Source organism: Notechis scutatus, chromosome 3, assembly GCF_049901735.1.
Source record: "Notechis scutatus isolate UNSWTSFEM ecotype Mainland chromosome 3, rNotScu1.2, whole genome shotgun sequence".
In the NCBI taxonomy this organism is placed as follows: domain Eukaryota; kingdom Metazoa; phylum Chordata; class Lepidosauria; order Squamata; family Elapidae; genus Notechis; species Notechis scutatus.
Window position 1 is genome coordinate 26,786,521 of NC_142011.1, and position 26,339 is coordinate 26,812,859.

Consider the following 26,339-nt stretch of genomic DNA (forward strand, 5'->3'; position numbering starts at 1 on the left):
AAATATGGCTTATTGGAATGGTTGGAAAGTAATTGATCCTCTGACGTTCAGGAATTTGCAGGTTGAATGAAGACATGAAAGTATAAAAGACCAGGAAATTCCTAGAGTTCAAAAGAGCTGGACTAAGTTCCCTCCATTTCATCAAATATCACGAACAACAGAAAATTTACAAGAAAGGACAACAATTTATAGACCTGAAAGTACATCATTCCCAAAGGAAAATGTAAGTTAATGCAATCAATGTTTTTATTTCATGGGGTAAAAATGAAATTGTAGATTTTGTAGACTGAGTAGTTACAATTCTAGCTTTACTGACCTGAAAATTAACCAAATTTTATCAAAATTGTAAACACTGGGAAGCAAATTGCAGATATCAATATTAATAATTGGATTCTGATAAATCTATTGTACAGTCTAGGATAATATTTCCCAGAACAATTTTATTATCCAATTTAGACTTACTTATAAATAGTTAAAAAGAGATACATTTTTTTTAAAAAATAAAACTTGTCTCCAGATAATAAGTAAATATGTATGCTTTTATATTATGTAGAAGAAAATGCCAATAAGCTAAAAGAAAATGAAGTTATGTGTTATTTAGAAAGTAAAGCATGAAACTGACATTTCAGTGAATATACTATCATCAGGTCCATAAAAGCATAGGCAAAGCATTGTAGACCTCTCGTAGCTCACATTAAAAAACAAACAAAAATGATCTCCATTTATCTCAAACTAGATGGTACACTTGGGACTACATTCCTTATGACATGCATTTATTCATAATGCAATCCAAAAACAGTACACACTTCATGGGTAATTTAATGTATCATGTTTTCTTCCTGTCATTATTATTTTCTCTGCATTTACATTATGCAAGTCAGAAGTGCAATCAATTAACAGGGAGAAATTTATCTTTTGGGATATCTATTTCAAAAGAGGATTTTTTTTGTTTTCCCCTCTTCATACCACAGTATTCTCTGCTGCTTAAGGAATTTGGTAGCATCATTTCCAACTAACATTTTATTAATTTTGTGGGATGATGATTATGCCTTCAATGAAAGGACCTGAAGCTTATGAAAGCTTATGCCTTTTAATACAATTAGTTGGAAAAGGTTCCAAACTCCTTGTGATTTTTGCCACCATGGACAAACATGACTGTTTTACAATTTTTGCCACTTTAAATTCTCAAAATGTAAATAACAATACTGTAGCATCTTTGGTTCTGAAAGCTGATAACATTTTGTTAGACAATCAGTTAATACTGTGTAGGAAGGGAAGTGTATAAAGTCCTCTCTTTATTTTCTGAAATTGCAGAATGATTGGATTAAACCTCCCTCCTAATAGAGGTCATTTAACTGCTTTTTGGAAAACTCAACATTGCTTGCAGGAGTGGGCTGGGCAGGGGGGAGCTTTAGACATAGCTGTGCCTATCTCTTGAACTGCACAAATGAAAAGACATTAAAAAGTGTGAATCCTAGTGATTTTATGAAGATGTCTATGTAGTTTTCTTGGCTAAACTACAAAAGAGATTTCCTATAATTTTCTTCTGGGGTATCTTTTCAACATCCCAGTCTTGCCTATATCCCTGGTGAAAGAATTAAAAAACAGAAAAATGCCCTACCTGGTGATTGCGTCCATGCAGTTTTCCTTTTAGTTACAAAAATGTTTTGCTTTGTAGCAGAACTGTTTGTCTATAACAGCAATCAAATAGCACCTTTTTAGACTAGCTGTTGCCTTTTTCTGAGACAAGGTCTTTCCCTCCAGTCAAACTAATAGCCCTGAACTTCTCAGATAGTGTCACATCCAAGTACTAAACAGGCCCAGCTTAGGTCAGCTGTATGCTGCTACTTAAGATTTTCTCAAACTGATCACAGAATGATTTATATTTCTATAGCCTTAATATAAAATAAGGAGAATTGATGGTGGAAAGAGAGTTCAATAGATTAAGCGGTTAAAACACAGAGCCTGAAAACCCAAGCTTTAAATTGTTAAAATTTTATTAATCTGCATTCATCAAATCCCTGTATTGAAAACATAAAAAAATGTTCATGAACTTAGGGTAGGCTTCCTGGAATTTTGAGCTACAACAAGCAATGAATTGCCTGAGAAATGAACTTTTTCTTCCAGTATCTGAACTAGCAGATATCTGGCTTGAAGTGTATTCGGCTAAAAATATACTTTAAAAAAAGACGTATGGATATTTTTGAGGCTTCACAGCATTGTTCAATTTTTTTCCTTTTCTGGTGTGATAGCAGTTTCCTGTGTTGCCGAAACAGCTAGAACCTCACATGGTGGAAGTTATAAGGGCTGGAAAAACAATGAAAATAATTTAAAAAGGAATTCACAAAGCAACATAATAAAGCTAAGGATACTCAGTAGCTGCAGAACAGAACGTACGTTCTTTGGATTCCATCTCAGCTTATGCTTACAGTTTATAGTGCTTCCATCACAGCAAAAAAAAAATGCAAATTCTGTGAACTAGAACACTGATGGTCCAATTTGCATTTTTTGAGTAGATTACTTTTCAGTAGCCGTGTTTGTTAACAAGAGACCCAATAGGAATCAATATCCTTTCCTCTCTACTCTCATGCTTGACTGAAGTACAGAAAGAATATTAATGCCCTGCAAGATATTGGATTTTACTGGAATTTAAGATATTGAATGTAGATGACCAAGGAGAGAAAGCTCAGTTGACTTATAACAGATTTGAAAAACATGTATTGTTATTCCTGTGATTGTTTTCAAGTGCCACAATTAATCCCAAATTCTTATTTTATGTTGCAGCCTGCCCTAGAAGACATTAAGATGTTGGACAGAGCTATTGCTTTCCTTTTTCTCCACTTTGTCATGTGTTCTCTTTCTCCTCCTCTCTATCCACCACTCAGGTAGTTGATCATCTCTATTGATTTTCTGCTTGTGAAAATGTAGAGTTGAGCCTATTGGTTTCTTTTCTCCATTGGAAAAGTCTGTCTTGGGTAGTAGACTCCTTGTTATTGGAGGAAACTAGTCCAGAAGAGTCATATTTGTAGTTATCATGGCAATGTGCCAAATACTATAAGCTTTTTTGGAACGAAGTTAAAATGCTCATTTGTCCATTTGATTTTTAATAGATTAAAATAGTTTATACTTATCAGTATTAATTTATTGAGCTGTAGATTACCATGCTTTATAATGTGTGAAATATTAGCTAATGATTTATGTATAATCTTTTCGCTCAGATCTCAATATGAAAACGGATGTGTTTCCCTTTACTTTATACAAATATCCACAATCCTATGCAATGGGTTGGGCTGACTGAAAAAGATGATAGACCTCAGATCATTCAATAAGCCCCAAAATGAGGATATGTAGTAATATTTTCCTTTCTCCTTCCAGGAGTGTCTAATTCTTCAACATGCCATGGAATGAGAAATATTTTGCCTTATTCTGATTGTTTTAAAGTTGTTGCTTGTTGCTTTAGATATAATCCACTATCAATTTCTGGCAAAGCAGGGAGCTTTCAACTACAAGAAATTAGTCCTGTGCATAGCTACAATCTTTCGGTAGAAGAGCAAGAAGAGAACTTTCTCATCCCTATTGAAAAAAGGTGGGTATATTAATCTCAAAATAAGTAACATGACTTTAGTTCTGCTCAATCAGAGCTAAGATCCATTTACTTAGGCACCCTTGTTTACTCCAGTGATCTTCAACAGATCATGACTGATTCCATGAAGGAATGCAGTAAATAGTATTTATAGTTGTGAAACTGAGAGACACTAAAATATTACATTATGTCAAATTTCTTTTCAAGAACTTCAGTTAAAAATATTTATAGACATGTTTATACTTTTTTCTGCCTTTAAAATTTAGCGATTAGAAATACATGAATTCACAAAAGATCAAAATAAATGATTCAAAACAAATTAAGATATTGGAAAATGTACTTTCTACTGCCTACCTAAAACTTGGCAAAATCTATTTAGCCTGTCTTGAGAGGAATTTCCAGACACAATACTCCTGTGGAAAAGATGCTGTTTTGCCATTTAACCTCTTTAGGTATTACAGCATATAAAAAGGGCGCACATTGGTGTTCTATATTTTGACTTCATAAGTTCCAAGAACAAATTATACATAATATAAGAAATAATGCAATGAACTCTTTTTTTGTTTAGCACTTTACTTGTTGTCCAAAAGGGATAGAAATTGGAAATGCATAGAATTTTTCCTTTTGGATAGTGTAGCTTTGAAGGTATATAGAACTGCCTTTTCCATCAACAGGAACTGTTTTTATGATGGTCCTTAACAAATGGGCACTGCATGAGAATGACAATGCATTTTTATTTCTTTAGACTCCGGCGTCATGCAAATGCCATATTCACTGACAGTTACCGGAAGGTTCGAGGAAAGGTATCAGCACGGAAGTTATTACAGGGCATAGTTGGGAAAAGACTTAAGTAAGTGTAATGAATATATAGTATATACCATAACTTTGTAGCAATTAATCCTCTATTTGTTTGTCAAATGCAGAGATGGAGGATAATCCTAGTGGTGGTGACAAATTCTTACAGCCGCAACTTTTCTGATTTTTCTGATCAGACATGGCCAAAAATATAGTTGTTAGCAATAATGAAAGATTATAAGGTGCCTATATTGCAAGGAGCCTTAATTATTCACTAAAGGAAATTTGAATTTATGTAGTATCTAACTCAAGCTCTCATTGCACTCAGTATATATCCTTGGAAAAATCTGAGGCTATATCTGATATATAATACAAAAATATTCATCTTTCTAATCCAAATAAATATTTATCTATAACTATTTCTAAAGGATTAGATTTTCCTACCGTGTTTCTCATATAATAAGGCTGGGTCTTAATTTTTTTTGAGCCCTGAAAAAATGGCTAGGCCGTCTTTTTGGGGGTGACTTAATTTCCCCCCCTTGCATCTTCGGGCGGCGACAGCTTGGATGTTGACCTTGGCGTTGGTGAGGCACTTTGTATCGGGGTCAACGCAGGCAGCACCATATCTGGGTGTGCAACAAAAGTACTTCCTAACAGCAAGCCCCCCCACCATTCCCCCCCATTTCGCATGTTTTAATATAGGCCTTAATTTGGGGGGAGGGGCTTAATTTCATTTCATGCCTATAAAACATGGTGGGACTTCCTATTGGGGGAGGCCGTATTGTTGGAGAAACAGGGTATTAAGAGATTAAAAACTCCAAATATTTCAAGATAGCAATTTGTGCTCAGATGTGCTACACTACAATGTCATTTATGAAACTAGAAGGAAAACAGTAATTAGATTGTGGATTTTGCATTAGAAGAATTTTATTTTAGCTTATAAATTGCCTTCAAAAATAGCTATATTAAATAATAACCTTTTCAAGGCCCATTTATGAGGCTGATATTCAAGCAGGAATAGCTCTTTCCTATGGCCCTTACTAATGCCTTCTTCTGTAGTGTGTTTTTCTGTAGCAATCATTTTGGCTGTTTAGTAGGGAAGAAAGCCTGGGAGATGAGCAACATGAAATCTTGACTAGGCGCCAGTCTGATAGCATTGTGATGGATAGTCACTATCACCAACAGATGGTACTCAAGAATTTCTTGGGAGCAATGTTACAGAATCAAGGGTAAATAGTTTTATAAATCCATAACTATCACATTCTGCAACATACAGTACATTTTGAATGTGCAACTGCTACTTTAGTAACTTATATAGCTTATGTAGTAATGACTGCAACAAAAACACATTCTAATCTAATGAATTGTAATTTGTACACATCTCTGTTCAGTGTATTTTAGTGCACCTTCAAACATTTACTCTGTATATTAACCCTGAGTAAACTTGCATATATTAAGGTGATTAGTCAATTAAATTCTGCTTGTGTTTGAATTGCTTCTAAGTAGTTTTTGACATGGAAAAACAATTTGCATAAATTCCTGGCTTCACTAGTAATGGAAAATATCTCTACCTAGACAGACAGCTTAAGTTGAAAACATTTAGAAAGAGAAACTGACTGAATACTCATTATTGTTCAAGAAAGGGACAAATAAACAAAAGCTTTTTATCTTAGTCAGAATAAGTGCTCTGTTGTTGAAGCCTAGTACCTTATCTTGAAAGCAAGTGTGTTCCACTGAAAGCAGCCACACTTTTGTCACACTAAGATCTCTTCTTTTCTTTCCCAGGCCTCAAGATGTTGCTAATGACAATTTAGAGGATTTTACCAGTGTTCTGATCAAAGTGATGGAACTGTAGTCTGACTTCATCCCTTCCATTTCATTTTGGTCACTGCCATTCTCAGGATTGGCATCAACTGCAAGAATTTGAGTGTGTGTGTGTGTTGTGTGTGTGTGGGGGGGGAAGGCTTCTAAAGCTGTGGAAAGAAATGAACAGGACACCTCACTGATAACCAATATTACTGAAATCTCATCTTCTTCTATAAACATGACAAAAATTGAATGCAAATGTTTATATGTGGAATGGCTTCCTGTTTAATTTATATCAGATAAGAATGCTTAATGTAGTCTCATTTCAGTTTGAAAAATAAATGGCCGCTGTCGCAAAATGCTATATTCAAATTATTTTATTCTACTAAGACTCCATAATCAACAATGTCATCGAGTTGTCTGACATAGTTAAAACATGGGGATTGTACTGCGAGTTTAAATTGAGAAGTGCTGAATGGAAAGCATTCATTGACTTCTGATTTCAGCACCATGGACAGCTTTTGATTGCTATGCAGTCTTGATAGTGTGTAAAGAATGTCAGAGGTTTTCTGATTCTTCAAAGTGTATTTTAAGTGCTTTTTATTATCCAAATTTTTCTTGCATTTTCACACAAAATATGGAAATGCTCTTCTATAACTACCTAAAGCATAAGCTTAATGTTTGCTTTAGCGAATCGCAATATAATAAAAGAAATTGCATTTTGCTAGACCTTTTGTCTTATTTTCTTTATTTCATGAAGGAGGCGGTAGAAAAAAGATTTTAAAAAATGACAATTTGGGAGCCCATCTGTTTTTAAAGTTCTTACTGATTGACAAGGTGGTTGTACCACAAATCAAAGTACTTACACATTCAAGAAAGGACAACATATGGGGGTATTTTTCTTCTTTAAAAACACTTTTTAATCTTACAGGCAATTATTTTCCACACTTCCGTTTCTGGCCTTCAAACTGTTCTTTGGCTCCTTTCCTTTTTTTACTTAAGGTTTTTTCCCCTGTTCCTCTGTTCTTCTGACATTAGCGTGTTCTGGAAGGACACAAAGAAATCCCCTTAAAGTTAAAATTCTTAATGTAGAAGAGGTCTTCACTTATGAAGCAGTTATCTTTTTGGACTAGGAGAGTGAAACTTAATGCTTTAAATGCGCAATTTAAAACCCGAAGAATGCAAAGAATACATAGTAAACTAGAATTTAATGCAAAATACAGTTATTTATCATGCAAACTTGAATTTACAAGTCATAACTATATTTGGAGTATCTCTTAATACATGTACATAATGCTACAACTTAAATTTAATAACATATTCACCTATTGATCTATTTTATTAATTTATATCCTGCCTTTATCATTTTTACAAATAACTCAAGGCATTGAACATACTTAACACTCCTTTCTCCTCCCACTTTCCCTACAACACCCCTGTGAGGTGGATTGGACTGACAGAGTAACTGGCCCAAAGTCCTCACCTGGCCCTTGTGCCTAAGTTGAGTTTACAACACAGTCTATCAAGTTCAAATGGTTACATTAATATAAAATTAAGACTAAAAAAAGAGACAAATCTTACAAATCCCATTCTAAAAGAATCATACATCTCCCCTTTCTAAAAGAACATTCTTTTTGTAATACTTTAAATGTATAAAAATAACTAGGAAATGATGAGATGGCTATGACAACAGGATCTAAGCTCTTAAATTATGATATTCATAAACTCAATTCCATTATACAAATGATATATAAAGCAATATAGTCAAATGCTTATTTTCATCTGTAAGACTGCATTGAGACTGTATCTCCAAATAACCACCTACTTTTAATAAAGAGTATTTATTATATAGGAAATAACATCATTCTTAGGTATTTTGCTTTGGAGTAGAATGATAAAAGAACACTTTTAAAAAATACCCATAATCTCCAGTGTGATAAGAGCTTCAACTAAGTCCCACTAATAGATACTGGTTAAAACAAATACTACAAAATCAGTATTTCTCTCATGACATTTCTCACCTAATAGTTTCATGTTTTCTTTGACAAAGCGTGTTGCTTTAAAATATTATCCTATTTTCACAACCAATTAAGAAGCATTTATTTAAAGCTGACCAGGCTTGTGCAGACAAGCAGAGAAGCAAAGATTGGAGAGTTTTTATAACATTTGTATGGGTAAAGTGGGGAACAAAACTCAATGTTTTAAGAGAAGATTAAATCCAATATTTAGCCATCTTTGGATATCAACACCTGATGATTTCTCCTATGGTATGTAACAGTTCATCCATCATCTTTGAAGCATTTGGATATCAGCATAGTTTTAAATTTCTCATGTATTGGAGTGCATAATTATTTTACTTCAATAAAAAATAAAGATGAACAATGAAGGGAGTTACATATCTATGGGGGTATATTAACTTTTCCCCCAACTTTAATCCCCTGTGAAATCTCACTCTCTTTGAGTGTGTTTATTCTGACATCCAGATGGCTTTCTACTTAAGGTAGGACTAGAACTCATGGTTTCCTGATTTCTATCCAGATATCTTAAATTCATCCACCAAACTGGCTCTCAATGAACTCGTAAGTAATTTCCATTCATTTATCATTTTAGGTGGCTATAGTACCGCAAAGTTTGAAACCCCCCCATTTGTTACAATCTAATACTGTCCAACAATATTTCTAATTCTTCATGTAATCTATGAAACTGACAGCTGTCTGTTCCTGAAATTATAGAACTGGAACTGAAATACCTGTCTTTCATTACACAAAGATTAAAAGTGTAAAACTTGGAATTTACAAGACTAAATGCTTGTATCCTTATTGCAGTCAAGAATAAATTTATATCCCTTAATGTTATATCCGTAATCTACATTACCTCAAAATATTTTTGCTGGTACATGCAAAATTTATATTTTGTGTGAATCACATAACTACAAAATCTGGAAATGTGATATTAAAATCAGTAACCTGAAAAAAACTATTTTAAACAAACATTATAATACTTTCTTAATGCAAAAACCAAAAATGAAGACAATGGTTGGTCAAAGTAACATCTTCTTTTACTCAGATTCTTGTATCAACCTACAATTCTCCTCTTTTGATTCCACCCAATATTCCATATTGTTGCAAAAAACAGTAGACTTGGCAATCTAATTAATTTATTTAAGCAGCACAACTTATTCTAATTTAGAATACTTCGCTTTCAAGAGTGTTTCTGGAATAATGAACAGGAGATATAACAGTAATTCATGCATTCCACAGCATGCAATTAGGCTACCAGAACATGCTGTACTTTAACTTGTTTCCTGAAGATAACTCAGAAACTATGCTTGGTTCTAAGTGTCGAAGCCAGATGCGAATAAGTATGAATTATTTTAGTAATGTAACAACAGTGTTCTAGTCACTGCATTAGTTGCCAATTGGTTTCAAAATCCAATTCAAAATACAGGTAGTCCTTGGTTAATGACCACTGGTTCAGCAGCCATTCAAAGTTATGATGGTGATCATCGATCATTTATGACTGGTCTTTAGTTTTGGCTGTCATATCATCCCTGCCATCACATTATGTAATTCAGGTGCTTGGCAACTAGCTCACAGTGTGTCCCACGATTATATGATTGCCATTTTTTACTTTAGCCGCCCGCTTTTGACAAGCAAGTCAATGGGGAACCCAGCAGGAGATTACAAATAGCAATCCTATGATGTAGTGCTTAATGACCACATGGGATTCAGTTAATGATCAAAATTGGAAGCGTGCAATTGCGTAAGTCAGTATAGTCATGTAACATTGCACTTTTTGACTGCATTGCGTAGTGACAGAATTCATAATTCCAATTACTATCATTATGCAAGGAGTACCTACATTTGTTTTAGCCTATAAAGTTGTTAATGGCTCAGCTCCTAGACACCTTTGGGACCAGTTTCTCCAATCTGGTTTCTTCTGTCTAATGAAGTCATTGAGGGAGATGATGTTTTGAAAGGCAGAACAGCCTAGAAACTGATGCTATTTTTTTGTTAGTGCCTTGTTATGGAGCATTTTATCCGCTAATGTGAAACTGGCTTGGAAGAAAGTCATGGTAACTATTTTATTTAAGCATGGTTTTAATTGGTAATAGGATGGCTGGATGCCTGTTTGTTGCTTCAATAGATTTTTAGGCATTGTAAGTTTTAAACGTAATGTTATGTTGTTTATGATGAATTTCTGCTTCTCCAAATGCTGTAATCTGTCCTGACTCCAAGGCGTAAAAATTTAACAAACAAACAAACAAATAAAATATGCAGTATAAAAGCAACTGCAACAGACAAAAATCCACCCAGCTCACCAAGCGCCGTTTTTCCAACAGGAATAAACAGGCAGAAAGAGAAAAATCAAGTATTACATGCAGGGATACAGGTATATAGATTCAGATACTGTGACAGACTACCCAATTTCATGAAACAAACTAAGACAGGCATGCCCAACAATTTGGGTCAATTTGATCCTGACTATCTCAGCCTTCTTACTCCAAAATCCCAAGATGTTCCCAAGAATCTTGTTCCCAAGATTTTCAACTTTTTAAATTATACAAGTATTGATTCTTTGCTTCTGGAAAAAATATTTTTATATTAATTGGACTGGGAACAAAAAGCAAAAGCAGCATATGGGTAGATGGAGCAAGCAAGAGTTGTGGAAGACATAAAAATGAGAAGTCTAGAAGTCTTAAGCATTGCTAGCAATTTCTCTAGCAATTAATTTTTTTGATAATGTGGAACTGTAATGGAGTTAAACAATAAACTCAAAATATAGTTAAATCATGCAGATGTTCCTTTTGCAATGGTCAGAAGCATAATAGGCAGAGTGGCAGTGGCTTCTGCTAAGGCACCCCCCCCCCCACCAAACCCCAAACAGTGATAAGCATAAAATGAAGCAGCCATCATGCTTAGGAAAAGCAACAGCCAAAGACCCTTACTTCTAGGAAGGGCTGGTCACTAGTATACCCCCTTTTTACCGTAGCGTTCTATATTTTGCCAACCTACTGCTCTGTTCTGCAGCGATCCTGCCAAAAGGAGAAAGGAATTAAAGTTCAGAGCAGACAGTGAAGTGGAAAGAAGTATTACTTTAGGAACTGACAACACATTCAAAAGAAGCATGCAAACCAGGCTTCCAGAAATTCTAAAGAGATTGGGTGAGCATCAAAAGAATTGCCATTTTTTCATAGGAGAATTTATGCTGCCACATTGGCTGAATTTTAAGCCAGCCACAATGTAGATAAAAACATGATCGCGCTAATTTCACCAAATAGTCATCAGAGAATAAATCAGGTAAAAGAGACAAAGAGCACAATTATAAAGTTAGCCCCGATGCATAACAGATATTAGCAAGAAGCATTTTTATTACAGGCAGTTCTCAACTTACAACCATTTGTTTAGTGACCGTTCAAAGTTACAACAGCACTGAAAAAAAAATGATTTATGGCCATTTTTTACACTTAAACCATTTCAGTATCCCCATGGTCAGTGATCAAAATTCGGACTCTTGGCAACTTCTTCATATTTAAGATGGTTGTGATTTGACAATCAAAGTCAATAGGGAAGGTAGATTGACTTAACAACCATGTTACTAACTTAACTGTAGCAATTCACTTAACAGCAAGAAAAGTCATAAAATGGAGCAAAACTCACTTAACAACTACCTTGCTTAATAATGGAAATTTTGGCTCATTGTGGTTGTAAGCCGAGGACTACCTGTATTGGTTCATGCTACTAGAAGCCCTGGTACAACTTAGAAACTTTGCTTCCTCATTTAATACTCACTACTACAGAAAATCTACAAGACAATTACTTCTCTATGATGACTTTTCCATGCAGCAAGAAATTTTTGCCTATATAAGATATACGTTAGATATACTAACTTGCTACTAACCTCATGGTTGCCTCAACCCTGAGAATGCCTAATGACCATCAAGATTGTACATATATGGAAGATGGCCTGATGTTTTTATGTTTTGTTTGTTTGTTTGTCTTAAAAACCAATAAAAATTTTAAAAAAAAATTTCTGAAGGCAAACCTATTTTTTTTTTCCAGAGTTAAAAAAAGGCAAGCATTTAGACAGTAAAATGAGGTTGTAGGTCTGCAAATGATTTGAGTTACTACATTGAAGGCTTTGTCAGAAATGACACTGAGCTTCCAATTTTTTAAAAAGAAGAAATCCAGAAAAGATATTCATTATGTTACCGATGGGAAACCTACGGCTTTCTAGATGTTACTCAATTTATAAATGCATGAAGCCCCAGATAGCATAGCTAATAGTGAATGAAGCCAAAAACTAAAATGTAGATATGTACACAAAGGACCATAAAAACTTTCTTTGCTATAAGATGATTACAACACAGGCAGTCCTTGGGTTACAACAGCAACTGGGGATGGAATTTCTGTCATTACACAATGTGGTATTTATACAGGATGTCATGTGACTTTATCGTTTAGTGATGGCAATTCCAGCAGGGTTGGTTATCACTGTAACTCCAGGACAGTGTTGGTTGTTAAATGGGAAGAGGCAGGAATCCCAGGCAAGGAGCACAAGAGAGTTGGAGGTGGTGCAGGGTGACGCAGCAAGCAGGAAGCCCAGGTGGGGTCACAGGCATGCTGTGTGCACACTACAATAAAGGCAGGAACAATTTACAAGGGATGACCTGTGACCCTTCCTGCCAGCTTCCTTAATGACTTTGCTTGTGTAACACAGGTAGAGAAGGTCATAAATGGTACTGATGTGACTGCAGGATATTGTGCCACTGTAACTGCAAGCCAGTTGCCAAGCATACAATTCATGATTTTGTGACCGTGGAGGTACTGCAATAGCTGGATCTTCAAGGAACAGTTATAAGTACCATTAGTTCAGCATTGTTGTAACTTTGAACAGTCGCTGAACGAGTGGTCATAACCCAAGGACTACTTATACTAAAAAAGAAACCATTCCAATCAGAATCTCATCACTTGGACCATTAGAATCCCTCCCTTAAATGACTGAAGTCAGAACATGGAATTAAAACCTAGAATGTCTCAACTATTACGTAAGGTGAGATATACTGATGAATCAGGAAAGGACAGCTAGGAATTTAGCAATGGATTTATTGTTAATAGCACATACTTAAGTTTACTATCCTTTACTATCACTACTAGGGTTTTTTTTGTAAAAGAAAATCCAATTTTTGTCTCTTACCTTTTCACTGCTTTTTGAGCCAACATTCTATTGCCTGCTAGGAAGGTGAGGCTGCCAAGGAGAGCCAGGTACTTCAGCGTTTGAAACATGTTGAGCTGAGTCCAGTAAATGTACATGAGCCCCAACATTGCTAGGAAAAAAAATGGCCAAATGATACTTTGTAAGATTTGCTTTCCTTAAAAAAATTTCACAGTAATTCAACTCTGTCACTTCCCTACACAATCTACTAAGCTGCAATTAAAGTGCCCACATTATATATTAAGTAACTGTTGCAATATTCCACTAAGCTGTAGATAACAACCAAGGCTCCAGAGTTTCTGAAAAGCACTATTTACCATAAGAAAACTGACTGGCAGAGAAGGAAGCTGGCAAAAGGGAATATGAGAACCTCATTTAGCAGGTGCAAATACTAAATCTTTCACTTGAAGGGATGGATTCATGATTCTTCCAATATGAAAAGCAATCCTAGCCACACACACACAGGCATAAACAAGGCGATTGGAACAAAAATAATCCTCAAATGAAATAAAATCAACCTTCTAACACAATATGCTGACATTTATAGACAGAATGCAATTAAATGAGTCACACTGAGAAAATTTCAAAGGGACCAAAGTATAAATAACTTAACTTTTTGGAATGTAAAGCTTACATTTACAACTATCTTCAAAAAGTACTCATTTACTGCAGTGGTATTCAAATTTCTGTGCTTCTTTTATTTTTGGTTCATTATTATATAACATGTAAGAAGAAAGCAGATATTAAAACAAGACCAACAAAAAGAGAAAAAGATTTATGTAATTTTTTATTGGCTAGTCTTTCTGTTAGACCTATAGAAAGACAGTTCATAACAAAAGATGGTCATATGTTATCACCTCATGTCTGATTCTCTGTTAAAAAAGGAAATATATATGGTACATTTACAGGCAGTTCTAAATATTCTCTATATACTGCACATATGTAAAACTCTATGTGTTTATGTTCTTCCCCTAGCCTCCAAAGGCAATTTCTCTTTAAGCGATACAAGCTTTAAAAATGAAAAACCTCCCTGTTCTTCCAAAGAGAGGCAGAAGTGGCCAACCTACATGTTCTCAGTGGAACCCCCCTCCCCCTCCAGATTCTTGGAAAAATATGGTTCTGTGGTAGCCAATATATTTTTGGATGTGAACTCCTTCATTTTTCTGGCCCTTCTCTCCTTTCATTTGCAGCCCTAACCCCATCACTTGACCAATTTCTTCATGATCCTCTGCTTCTCAACAGAAACCTGGGCCCCGATGTGTTCATATTATGTGTGGGCTTGCAAGTTGCAGAGAATCGAATCAACCGCTTTCCTCCGAATGCCATATGAGTCCCGTTTCAGTACCAGATGGAACATGCAGGCATATGCTGTCTAGGTATCACACTGAGAACACTTAAGGCGGTGTCAACACATTCTGCCACTATGTTCATCTAATGTTCCATGCTGTCCAATCTAGAAAACTACAGACTGCAAGTGTGTGCAGTACAGAAGACCAAGAAAACAAGGTCAGGAAAGCAGGTTTGCAGACTGTTTCCAAGCATACACATTCAGGTAGGAGGTGTACCTTTGACCATGAGTACAAGCTCCTTATGATGATAAGCCCAAATAAAATGCAGTCTTAGATCATGTGGACAGTTGTACCCAAGCAAACAGAAACATAGCTACTGTTCAAGCCTCCCGAATGAAGATGTGGAGGTTAGAAGAGATGACAGCATCATTCTCTCTCCTCTTTTTCCTAAATTGGTGAGTTAGGGTAGAAATATATTTTATGGTGGCGGCTGAAAACCAGGAACTCCTGGATTGTTAACAGGGATGCCTGCATTATACCAATGGTACACATATAATAAACTGAGAACCATTAATGAAAAAGCCAAATAAAAAATTTAAATATCCAATTAGCTAATTAAAGTTTTTTAAAAATAATGCTGGTTTCTCAGAGGGAAAATATAAAGTTATGAAGAAGATGAAAGGAAAGAATCTTTGTAAGATTAAAAGACAGTTCAAGATAACAGGGCCTAAAGCTTCTTAAAATTTTAGACAGTTTAAACTTTAGCAAGTTAAAGCCAAGTAGCATATTCCAAGGAATGCAAGAAGTCAATAGCTGTTTCTGATCAAATTAACACACACTCACTGAGGAGAAATCTAGGCACTGATCAAGGTACATTAAGAAGAGTACAAAAAACAAAGCATCACAAGGTCATCCATACCAAAGGACTGATGCCCAAAATACAAACTCAGAACATTTTGTACTAACAAATTATCTACATACAAGAAAAGACATTGAAACTAATGATAGCTTTTAAAGCTGATGGCAAACATGCATTTAGCCATACTGGAATAATTCTGAAAGATGGGTTCGGAGAAAAATGGATAAAAAGGAGGGCTGTAGTGTCATTATGTCCATTATAGTTAATAAGCTGTGAGCTCATCTGTCATCAGGCTCTTACCTATAAAGTCAACAGAAAAAAAGGATAATGGAGAGGAATTTCTCTGGCACTTACCTGCATGACCCAGATGGAAGATAATGGTACTTGGAGCAAAGCTGAAGTTAGAAATATTGGCCCCAATCTTTATCCACTGAAAAATGGCAAAAATATACATTAAGGGAGGATAACATTTACCAATCAACTTCAAGAACATCCCAGATTGCTTTCAGTCCTTTCAAAATACCTGACTCTTTCAGATGTGCAAATGAGCCTTGAAAATTTTTATTGACCATTTTTTAAAACACTCCTTTCAAATCGAGGCAGGAATTTGGGGGAGGGATAGATACCAATTAAGAAAATTTTATACTTTCACCCTAGGAAATTTTTCACAAACCTAGTTTATGAAAAATTAGTTATACTGTGTTTGATATTGGTCTTCAGTTGCCTGAAAAACCCAGCAGCTGAGTAACGGCAAGAAATTTAGTCCTAATTAGAAAGCCTATATGAAACACTTACCAGTATAAAGAGCAAAAGCAGTGGGGAGAGTATCATCGCTGTGAATGTGTTTGATACAACAGTGGGAGGCCTCTTCTCAGGTTCTCTGAACAAATGCTAGTGAAGAGGAATTCCAGAGGAAAAAAAATCAGAAGAGCAGTGTGTCTCAGCAGACAGCAAATTCTGGATCAAGATATGCAATTATCATTGAACATCTATATAACCTAGATTTTACTGAGTCGTTAGTGTTGTTTTCTTAGTATCTGCACTGCCTGATTGCAAACTCTGCTTGTTTTTATATTGTACTCACATAGTTCTTTTAGTAAAACTAACCGCGAATGATATAATGAGGGATTTTATTTATCAGCTGACATAGGCAAGTCAGGGATTGATTTGGCCCAAAGTTACCCAACTGATTTCCATGCCTACCGTGTTTCTCCAACAATACGGCCTCCCCCAATAGGAAGTCCCAGCATGCTTTATAGGCATAAAATCAAATTAAGCCCCTCCCCCAAATTAAGGCCTATATTAAACATGCAAAATGGGGGGAATGGCGGGGGGGGGCTGGCCGTTAGGAAGTACTTTTGTTGCATACCCAGATATGGTACTGCCTGCGTTGACCTTGGCGTTGGTGGGGCACTTCGTATCGGGAGACCTTCTGCCGTTGCTTTCCCTTCTCCCTGTGCTGCCGCGGCGTTTAAAGAAACGCCATGGCGTTTGGCACAGCCACACGCAGCCAGCCAAGGCTCCTCCCTGCAACCGGAGCCCGGAGGAGACACTCGGCTTCAGGCACTCCTGTCGCTGCCTTCCCTTTGCCTTCGAAGGCAAAGCCAATTCTTTTAAAAACGATGCCCTACTACCGGTACAACAAAGACTCCCCTGCCTGAGAGGGCAGCCTAACCCCACATGGGGAGGCGAATCTCCCGGGGCCGCAGCGCAGGATTGGCCCACCCCGGGAGAAGCACCCAGCCGCGATCCCTGCCTGGCACCGGGCAGAGCGCGAAGAGCTTCGCCTGGGGCGCCCAGCGCAGCTGACAGGTGGGCCCTCCTGCCCAGCAGCAGAGCTCTCGCCAAGGCAGCAAGCACCTCCCCACTGGACCCTCCGCTCATCCCGCCAGAGCCGTGCAGGCTGGGCAGAGCTGGGAAAGCGAGCCGCGGGTGCTCACCCGCCTGCCAAGCAAAAGAGCCGGGCCGACCCGAGCTTGGCTTCCTTCCCAAGTCCCTCAAAGCCTGAACCCGAAGGGACCACCGGGAGAGGTAGTAGGGCGTCATTTTTAAAAGAATTGGCTTTGCCTTCGAAGGCAAAGGGAAGGCAGCAACAGGAGCGCCTGAAGCCGAGTGTCTCCGCCGGCCTCCAGTTGCAGGGAGGAGCCCTGGCTGGCTGTGCATGGCTGTGCCAAACGCCGCGGCATTGTTTTAAACACCACGGCAGCACGGGGAGAAGGGAAAGCAATGGTGGCGGAAGGTTTCCTGATACGAAGTGCCCCACCAACGCCGAGGTCAACATCCAAGCCGTCGCCACCCGCTCGCCCGAGGATGCAAGGGGGGGGGAATTAAGTCACCCCCGAAAAGACGGCCTAGCCGTTTTTTGGGGGGTCAAAAAAAAAAAAAAAAAGGCCCGGCCTTATTTTGTGAGAAACACGGTATGTAAGAACTAGAAGATTCCTGAACATATTTTAAATCTCTAGTGACAAAATGACCAATTTCCCCTTTTTTCCTTTGTTGTCACATATTTAAGTAAGGCTCTTTTCCATACATGACCAATGCTAATTTTACTGTTCACAAAAGGATAGGTGTATCGTAAGATGCTTCTAGGTGCAAGGGCATTATTTTTCAACTTTCTTTAAATAAAAAGTGATTCTTGAAGCAACAGTAGAAAATCCAGTATCTTATTCTTGGGTTTTGCAACCATCTCTGGATACATGCACACTCAAGTTAAGAATTACCAAAAAATTATAGCTCTACTGACCAAAGAATTAATTATAGTCTGCAAACATATGTTTTTTTTTTGTAATGGCAGGTAATATTAAATTTAGCATTCTAATCCAAGTACAAAAAAGGCAAAGGAAGCAAAAGCATTCCTGGACAGAAGAGAAGGAAACTGATATCCTTGCTCTACAACTACCCTAAGCTTGATAGTGAAGTTAAGTTAAACAAATAAATCAAAAGCAATGGTCTTCCAAATGGAGAATACAGTGAAACAGAGTGCTCTAATGTGGAGCTCTACCTGTATCTCAGGTTTAGGAGTGAAAAGGCTTTTTGACTGGACTGTAGATGGGGCATCTTCTTCTGGAAATTTGATGACAACATCAGCCTGGAAAGAATTTTGAAAGGTAGATGATAAGCGAAGGTTATTTAAATTTGTTTTACCTTTCCATAAATAATTAAAAAATATCAAGTCACAACCAACCTTAAAATTAGGACCTCAGATAGTTAGATAGTTGCTACTTTTATATGATTTGGGTCCTAGCTGTATTCATGAGACTGTATTTCCTTGATAGAATTTGCCTACTTGATACAGTTGTGCAAAGATTCATTGCTGAAGGTCCCTTGTTATCAGAAGACCCACTCTTCTGGAACTACTTGTTTTACTAGGCAACACAGATCCAATCTCATGGCCTTCCAAAAGCTTGTAAAAATCTGGCTGTTTTGGAAAGCCTTTAATTATTGGTTAGCATGGCTGTTACTATACATAGTACTGGTAATAATTTTGTATCTGTATATGTCCTAGTCTGAAAGGATTTAAATAATTGAAAGGATACATAAATAGGAATAATTTATCTTAATAAGGTTTACTCAAAGTAGTAACCCTCTTTTGCCTTACAACTGGAATCACCACAATATCAGAATTTTCAGAATAGCCTTATATAGAAAATATTGATAGAAGTTTCCCTCCCTCTCTCAGAGTATCAGGACTCAAGATCATCTGTTGAAATTAAATGGAAAAAGATTCAGAAAAGGCAGAGGGAAATATTTTCCCACAAGGCACGTATGTTTTGGAATTTGCTCTAAGCACCTGTGATTTGAATAGCCAAGTTAGATGATTTTAGAAACTTGACAGGTTCATGATGGATCAGGTGACCAAAGCCTTCTAATATTAAGGACTGACTTCTACGTCTTGGTAGTAACACGACTTAAATGCTAGTTGTATCATGAAAGACAGACACTGCCCTCCAGTCTGGGGGTATAAGTGAGATTCAGAAGCTGGCTATTGGGTAAATAGAAATGGGCAAAAAATGAACCAGGGTTCTGTCTGTTTTATTTAGATCTTGATCAAGTTAATTCCTTGAGCTTATACAAGATCTAGCTCCTCAATCTCTCTAACTGACACCAATCTTGCAGGTTAATCATTCTACAATTGGACCAACATACCACATTCCAGAGGATTGGGTTTTCCAGAGTGGCATCACCAATGATCAAATAAAGAGTGTATATTCCAGAGGCTGAATCGAATTCAGTTTTTCTCTCAGAAGTATCCAGTTCAAACTTGTAGATGTTTTTACTGTCTGGTTCTGCAACAAACACCACCTCCTGCCCAGTTTTTTGATTGTGAAGCCGTACAAAAGTCTAATTTGAAAAGACAATGAAACTTATGTTAGCATCCAATATCATAAAAGCACAAAAGCTTTAATAATATCATTATTTCTCCAGGATTGAAGGAGAATATGCTCTTTTTAAGAGCTTGGAGAACATTCCAAGGGCCAGTCATTTTAAACATTATTATGCTCTTACACTCAATAATTACAGAAATAATGCAAGGATAAAGCAATAAAAGTTGAAAATGTCATATTCTGTTTTATATATGATTCACATGCAGACTATTACTATGCTATCCTGTAACATACACTTTGCAGGATAGGAATTATTTTCCAGATTCTGGCAAGAAACTGGAAGATTCAACATGGGTTTATTTCAAGAAAGAAACCAATTCACACATGCTGCTATCATGTAGAATTTTTTATTTTTAAAAAAGGTATAATATTATTTCCTTCTTCCCACCATGCTTCTGAAATTAAGCTGGAATATATCTAGAACCATAAAGGTAAGGTATTAGAGTCTTTCTCTTCACAGCGAATTGCAAAATTTTCATCCAGAATTCAACTATGTTTTTATATACTTTATGAAAAGACAGCAGCTTACTTCCAGTAAGCATGTGATTTGCTTACTGTCTTCATTGCTTCCACATGAAATATGGGTAACATAGCTGGGGGGAAATGGGTTGATACAGCTTCTTTGAATGCTGTACTGATTTTGTTAAACTTGGCAGGATTGGTCATTTTGACAGCATCACACAAAGCTTAGCCAACATTTCATTTATTTATACCCCACCTTTATTTTTTTAAATAAATAACTCAAGTTCTTAAACATACCTAATATTTTTCTCCTCCTATTTTCCACATAACAACCCCCTGAGGTGGATTGGGCTGAAGCAAAGTGACTGGCTCAAAGTCACCAGTTGGCTTTCATGCCTAAATTAGGACTAAAACTCACAATCTTCTATTTGCTAGCCTGGTGCTTTAACCAATCCACCAAACATACTCTAACCTGAGACAATGGAGATGATACAAGCCAAACATTTGCTCTTTCAGTGAAACATGACTGATTCTGACAAGATTTCAACTTTGATGTTTTAAAGAGCTCTGGTGCAGAAGACTAAATAGCAATGAATCAGCTGAATAAACAATTTATCTGGGGTTTGTCGGCTTCGCTAGCGGCAGGGATTTGCGATCCTGCGCGATCCCTGCCGTGCTAGCCGCTTTGGTGCCTCCGATCCACAGATCTGGAGGCTAAGGCTGCCACGAAGAGGCAGCCGAAGATAGGAGGGATCCGGACAGGGGGTTGGGGTTTTCGCAGACCCCTTCCCCACCCGGGTTAACCCTCTTTTCTCAAGGCGGTGGAGCGGCGGTCAGCAATGGCCGCCACAAAGAAGCTGACAGCTGGACAAGATCGTGCTGGAGGAAGAAGGAGAAACTGCTGAAGCGAAAGTTTTTTGGCTGAACTGGGACTATAAGATACAAGTAACATCCTGAAAATTCTGATTTTTTGAAAGATACTTTGTTTCCAGAAGAGATTTACAAGCGGCGAGTGAAAGTGTTTAAAGAGAAAGTTTAGTCTCCTACCACATGGATTTAACAAATGGATATTGAAAATCCTGCTATTTTATAGAAGGTAAAAATTTAAAGCTTTTTGTTATAAGTGGGAAGGGAGAGGACAAAAGGAAAAATTTTATTAAGATTTTGTTGGAGGAGATGCCTGGAAGATTTTGAGATTGGAAGTTAATTGTAATAAGACTTTAAAATACAGATTGGGTTTTTTTTTCCCTTGCCAATTGATATTACCCCAGGAAGAAAAAGTGTGAAGAAATTTGTGTTCTGTTTGGATTGTTTGATGACTTTGGGATTTTGGGGAATTGTTTCAAGCTTTGAATTATCTTGGTTGTTTTAAAAAGAAGAAGAAGAGAAAAAAAGAAGAAGAAAAGGTTTATAATGGCTTTATCTGTTGATGAACTGAGAGAGGAATATGGTAAAATAAAAAAAGGTAAAGACGGTGTGAGAGAAATTTTTTGCTTTTTAGAAATGGCGCTTGCCACTTATCAACAAACACAACAATTAATGGAGGATGCAGAAGAAGAAGAAGAAGAAGAAGAAGCCATCTTTAATGAGTCTACAAAGCTGATCAAGAAAGGAAGGAAAAAGAGAGGAAGGAAAAAGGACATAAGATTTAAAAAAACATCCAAGAAAGAGAAAAATAAGATGCAAAATCAACACAATGTTAGAAAGCAAAAGAAAAGAGAAATACAACAGAGGGGGGGAGCGAAGGGGGGTAAAAAGACCAGATGGGACAAGATAGGAAGGAAGAAGGGGGAAAAAAGCCACAAAGGTATGAAACAAGATGTGGAAAAGAAATCTTTTTTTAGGGATAATGGGTAATGCATAACTTTGTTCCAAAATGTTTCTGCAAGGTACATGATAGTATTGTAGTATTTGTATGAGAAATAGAAAATTAGAATTTTATAAGGCTTAAGTAAAGATTAAAACATTAAAGGTTTAATGATAGATTTTAAGATTTAATAAAATATTAAAAGGAATGTCTAAAATATTTAGTTTAAGTATAGAGTTTATTTGACTATTGTGTGGATGTTTGTATAAACTTATTATTATGGTATTTGTTTTTGAAATAGATAATTGGAATGCTATGAGATTTAATGTTTAATTATATATTTAATTACTTTATGGATTTACTATTTTAGTAAGTAGAATGTACTAAGCAGAATTAGATAGGGAATTAAGTGTTACCTTAAATGTTAATTTAGGGGAGCGATGGAAAGGCATCATACTTCGATTAGTGATTTCAGGAGAAATATTTTTTTTTCAAATATGAATGAAATAAATGGATAATTGGAAAAGAATGGACAAAAGATACAAATATAATGATTTAAATTAAGATGAAATAAATAAAATAGAATTAAGAAGAGTGGAAAGTGGGGAGAAGTTATAATAAAGATATAGAAGGGTAATAAGATAGGTAATGGTATATAAGCTGAACATGAATTTAATTGAAGTCCATACAGAGAGGTAATCCGGGGCCAAGCTACTTTTTAAAAAGAAGTTTTATGTTTTTGTGTTTTGTGTGTGTATGTTTGATTGAGATTTAATAAAACCTTGGGAGAAAGCGAGAGGAATATTTGTAAACAAGGCAGAGGGGAATATGAATATGATGAGTATAAAATGGATAAATATAGAAGAAATGTAATTGAATAAGAGCAAAGAGAAATAATGAGAAATTTGCTAAAAAATATTTAAGTGGAAATGGGATATATTAGAATTGTATTGTATAAAACAATGTTTTATCTGCCTTGTAAAAATTTATAATGGAAAGAGGTTCAATGTCTTTAATGTTTAATGATGCTTTGTTTGTCTGTAAAATTAATAAAATTTGTTTCAAAAAACAAAAAACAATTTATCTGGAATAAGGTACTTTCATAAGTATATATGTATGTCTTGTCTGTTATTTTGTCCGTTAATTTAGACGAGAGCTACCGTGTTTCTCCAACAATACGACCTCCCCCAATAGGAAGACCCAGCATGTTTTCTAGGCATAAAATCAAATTAAGCCCCTCCCCCCAAATTTAGGCCTATTTTAAAAGATGCAAAATGGGGGGAAGGGCGGGGGGACTTGCCGTTAGAAGCACCCCGCGGGCAGCAATTCCTCGCCACCAGCTGCTCCTAATGGGCGATCATGGTAGAGCGCGGAGAGCTCCCTACTCCTGTCAAGCACCTTTGCGGCAGACCCAAGACCTTCAGCGCCCGCCGCTGTTGATTTCCCTTCTGCCCATGCCGCCGCCGCGTTTGGAGCTGCCACTTCCACGTTTAGAGCACCACTGCTGTTTGGAGCACTGCTGCCATTTGGAGCTGCCACTTCTGCATTTGGAGCTGCCACTGCATTTGGAGCTGCTGCTTCTGCATTTGGAGCTGCCACCGCGTTTGGAGCTGCCGCTTCCGTGTTTGGAACCCCACCGCTGTTTGGAGCACTGCTGCTGTTTGGAGTTGCCATGTCCGCGTTTGGAGCTGCCGCTTCCACGTTTGGAGCTGCCGCTTCCGCGTTTGGAGCACTGCCGCTGTTTGGAGCACCAGTGCCATTTGGAGCGCCGCCGCCGCTCCAAACACGGTGGCAGCTCCAAATGTGGAAGTGGAAGCTCCAAACATGACGGCGGTGCTCCAAATGGCAGCGGCACTCCAAACACGGAAGCAGCAGCTCCAAATGTGGTGGCGGAATGGGCAGAAGGGAAAGCAACAGCGGCGGGTGCCAAAGGTCTTGGGTCTGCAGCAAAGGTGTTTGGTGGGAGTAGGGAGCTCTCTGCGCTTCACAATGATCACCCGTTAGGAGCTGCTGGTGGCGAGGCTGCCCGCGGGGCGCTCTAGATGAGGATGCAAGGGGGGGAATTAAGTCACCCCTGAAAAGACGGCCTAGCCGTTTTTTCGGGGCTCAAAAAAATATAAGACCCGGCCTTATTTTATGAGAAACACGATAGCAAATCACAAAGGCAATAACTTGCTCCTTGCCTTTAAGTCTGTTAAATACAACTGTCACATTTGCTTAATGTTTCTAAGTTTTTTATAAACAAAAAACAAAAAGGAACCTGAATCTCTTTTCAAAAGCCTTTTTGCTAAATATGTCACTCTGGATTAGTGTAGGCATGCATTAACCAACCTGGTGAGGGATTAATTCTGCTCCAGTGTTCACGTCAACCAATTGAAAGGACAAGGCAAAATTTTGATGGCTGTCAGCTGTGAATGATCCTTTGGCCTTGGTTGGGTAAGTGACCCTGAAATCAGAAATGAACTGTTGCTAAGAAAGAAAAAAGTGAATCTGTGCAGAAGAAATTAAATGCAAAGTATAGATTGGGATCTACTCATAAATCTAGTGATTTGCAATTAATCAACAAGGGCTTGATTCCTTATTATGTTATATAATGTAATACAGAAACAACTAGAAAACTTCTTATTCCCAAATTAGATTGCTAAGAGTATTTATGAAAACTCAAGATCTTTTTGTATAAGAAGGATTCAATTTGGGTCAAGCACTGACTCCAAATTTCTGGTAAACTAATTCTTAGAAACACTCTCATTTTAAATTCTTAATATGCATGTACTTATTTTATTGGATATAATTAATTGGCCCTATTCTTTTAGGCAAGTTAATTTGCAAGTCTAAAATCTGTTCATCCTTGAATAAAGGAGGAGAAAACTATGGAAACTTGCAGGTAGTTTTTCTACCAATCTTAACAAGTTACAAGAAAGCTGGTTATGCTTCACATTCAATCCCATTTGTTGAATAAAATTATTGCTAAATCAAAGTCAATGCTGAATCTGAACTATGACTTACTGGGGTCTAGCCCTAGAATTAACTTTTATTATATGTATAATTACTGAGGGTATTTTTAGCATGAAGTGGTTGTCATCGCAGAGCACATTGTCTGCCGCTTTATATTACATATTTAAGATTAGGAACTAAAACTTATAGATCAAATGATCAGATTTCCAGTATTGCCCCTAGAATACATGGGTCAATAAGGAAATGGGGTCATAATTAATTTGGGAGATGTGAAATGAAAAAAATGGTATACAGATGCCAAGGAGGAGATTTGTTTATGTTCCTTATATTATGCCCTAATATAATCTGCTTTGGAGGCCCTATGGTCCTTTCCAGACAGATTACAAAGCATCATTAAAGGCATCAGACAAAAGTCTTAAAAGATATTCAGTACAAAGTAAGAATTAGCAATTTCATCATTGAATCACAGAAAAGAGAAAGGTGGTAGGTAGATTGATTACAAAATGAAAATTTAAAAATACAGCAGTAAAAGCACAAAGAGTATAAATTTCTAGAATTTCAAGAATTCAAGAATTTCCTTTACAATTTCATTTTCAAAGAGAAGCAAGCAAGGATACAAGAGGTTCAGTAAAGAAATTAAAATAACAAGTTCTGTTCAGTGTTCTGTTTGCCTTGGTTGACTGAGTGGTTAAGGAATTAATAATTGGATACTTGAAATTTTTAAAGGATTAGTTGCTGCTAAGAGTATAAACATCCAGCCATGCACATCTGGTATAAACTCTAAAAATTTAAATTTCAAAATACATTGTATAATATACAATTTATATAATTTTTTTCTTGATAACGTGTTGGCAAAGCCTGGATTTACATTATTGATATTCAGTACTGAGTTGTATGTACTGGTATTTTACCTGGTAGTTTTGGGTGCAATGCTCTGATCTTTATCCACAGTAAAGAGATCCACATTTGTAATACCTACTTCAGTTGAGACTTTGACTTTCAACTGGAAACAAGAAATAAATAAATAATGAGTCTCTCTCACACACACTTTACATACATAAAACATGCTACATTTTAAACAGATGATAAGTAATATTTTTATTTGTGCTTCATTTTTGGAAATTAGGCTACTTCCACATCTGTTTTTTTTCTTTCTTTTTTTGAGTGTGTATTAAAAATGAGT

General features: G+C 36.7%; 2 protein-coding genes across 3 annotated transcripts in view; one reads left to right on the top strand and one right to left on the bottom strand.

Moving 5' to 3' along the window:
* The first annotated feature begins 2,662 nt into the window (after positions 1-2,662).
* GHRH (growth hormone releasing hormone) lies at positions 2,663-6,233 on the top strand. The gene is made up of 5 exons (XM_026665052.2): positions 2,663-2,885; positions 3,461-3,586; positions 4,329-4,433; positions 5,476-5,607; positions 6,164-6,233. The coding sequence occupies exons 1-5, from the start codon at positions 2,716-2,718 to the stop codon at positions 6,231-6,233; spliced, it is 603 nt and encodes a 200-aa protein (XP_026520837.1). The 5' UTR covers positions 2,663-2,715.
* Positions 6,234-6,915: 682 nt separating this feature from the next.
* RPN2 (ribophorin II) overlaps positions 6,916-26,339 on the bottom strand; it is a 38,067-nt gene continuing 18,643 nt past the window's right edge. Inside the window, exons 10-18 of one of the 2 annotated variants that reach the window (XM_087959358.1) lie at positions 26,068-26,159; positions 24,533-24,647; positions 19,694-19,888; positions 18,549-18,635; positions 16,343-16,438; positions 15,902-15,977; positions 13,382-13,511; positions 11,133-11,219; positions 6,916-7,228 (exon numbers count right to left, since the gene is read on the bottom strand). In XM_087959358.1, the coding sequence (XP_087815484.1) occupies positions 11,168-11,219; positions 13,382-13,511; positions 15,902-15,977; positions 16,343-16,438; positions 18,549-18,635; positions 19,694-19,888; positions 24,533-24,647; positions 26,068-26,159 (843 nt within the window). In that variant the 3' untranslated portion in view covers positions 6,916-7,228; positions 11,133-11,167. The remainder of the gene's footprint in view (positions 7,229-11,132; positions 11,220-13,381; positions 13,512-15,901; positions 15,978-16,342; positions 16,439-18,548; positions 18,636-19,693; positions 19,889-24,532; positions 24,648-26,067; positions 26,160-26,339) is intronic. The other variant, XM_026665051.2, reaches the window with a different exon arrangement.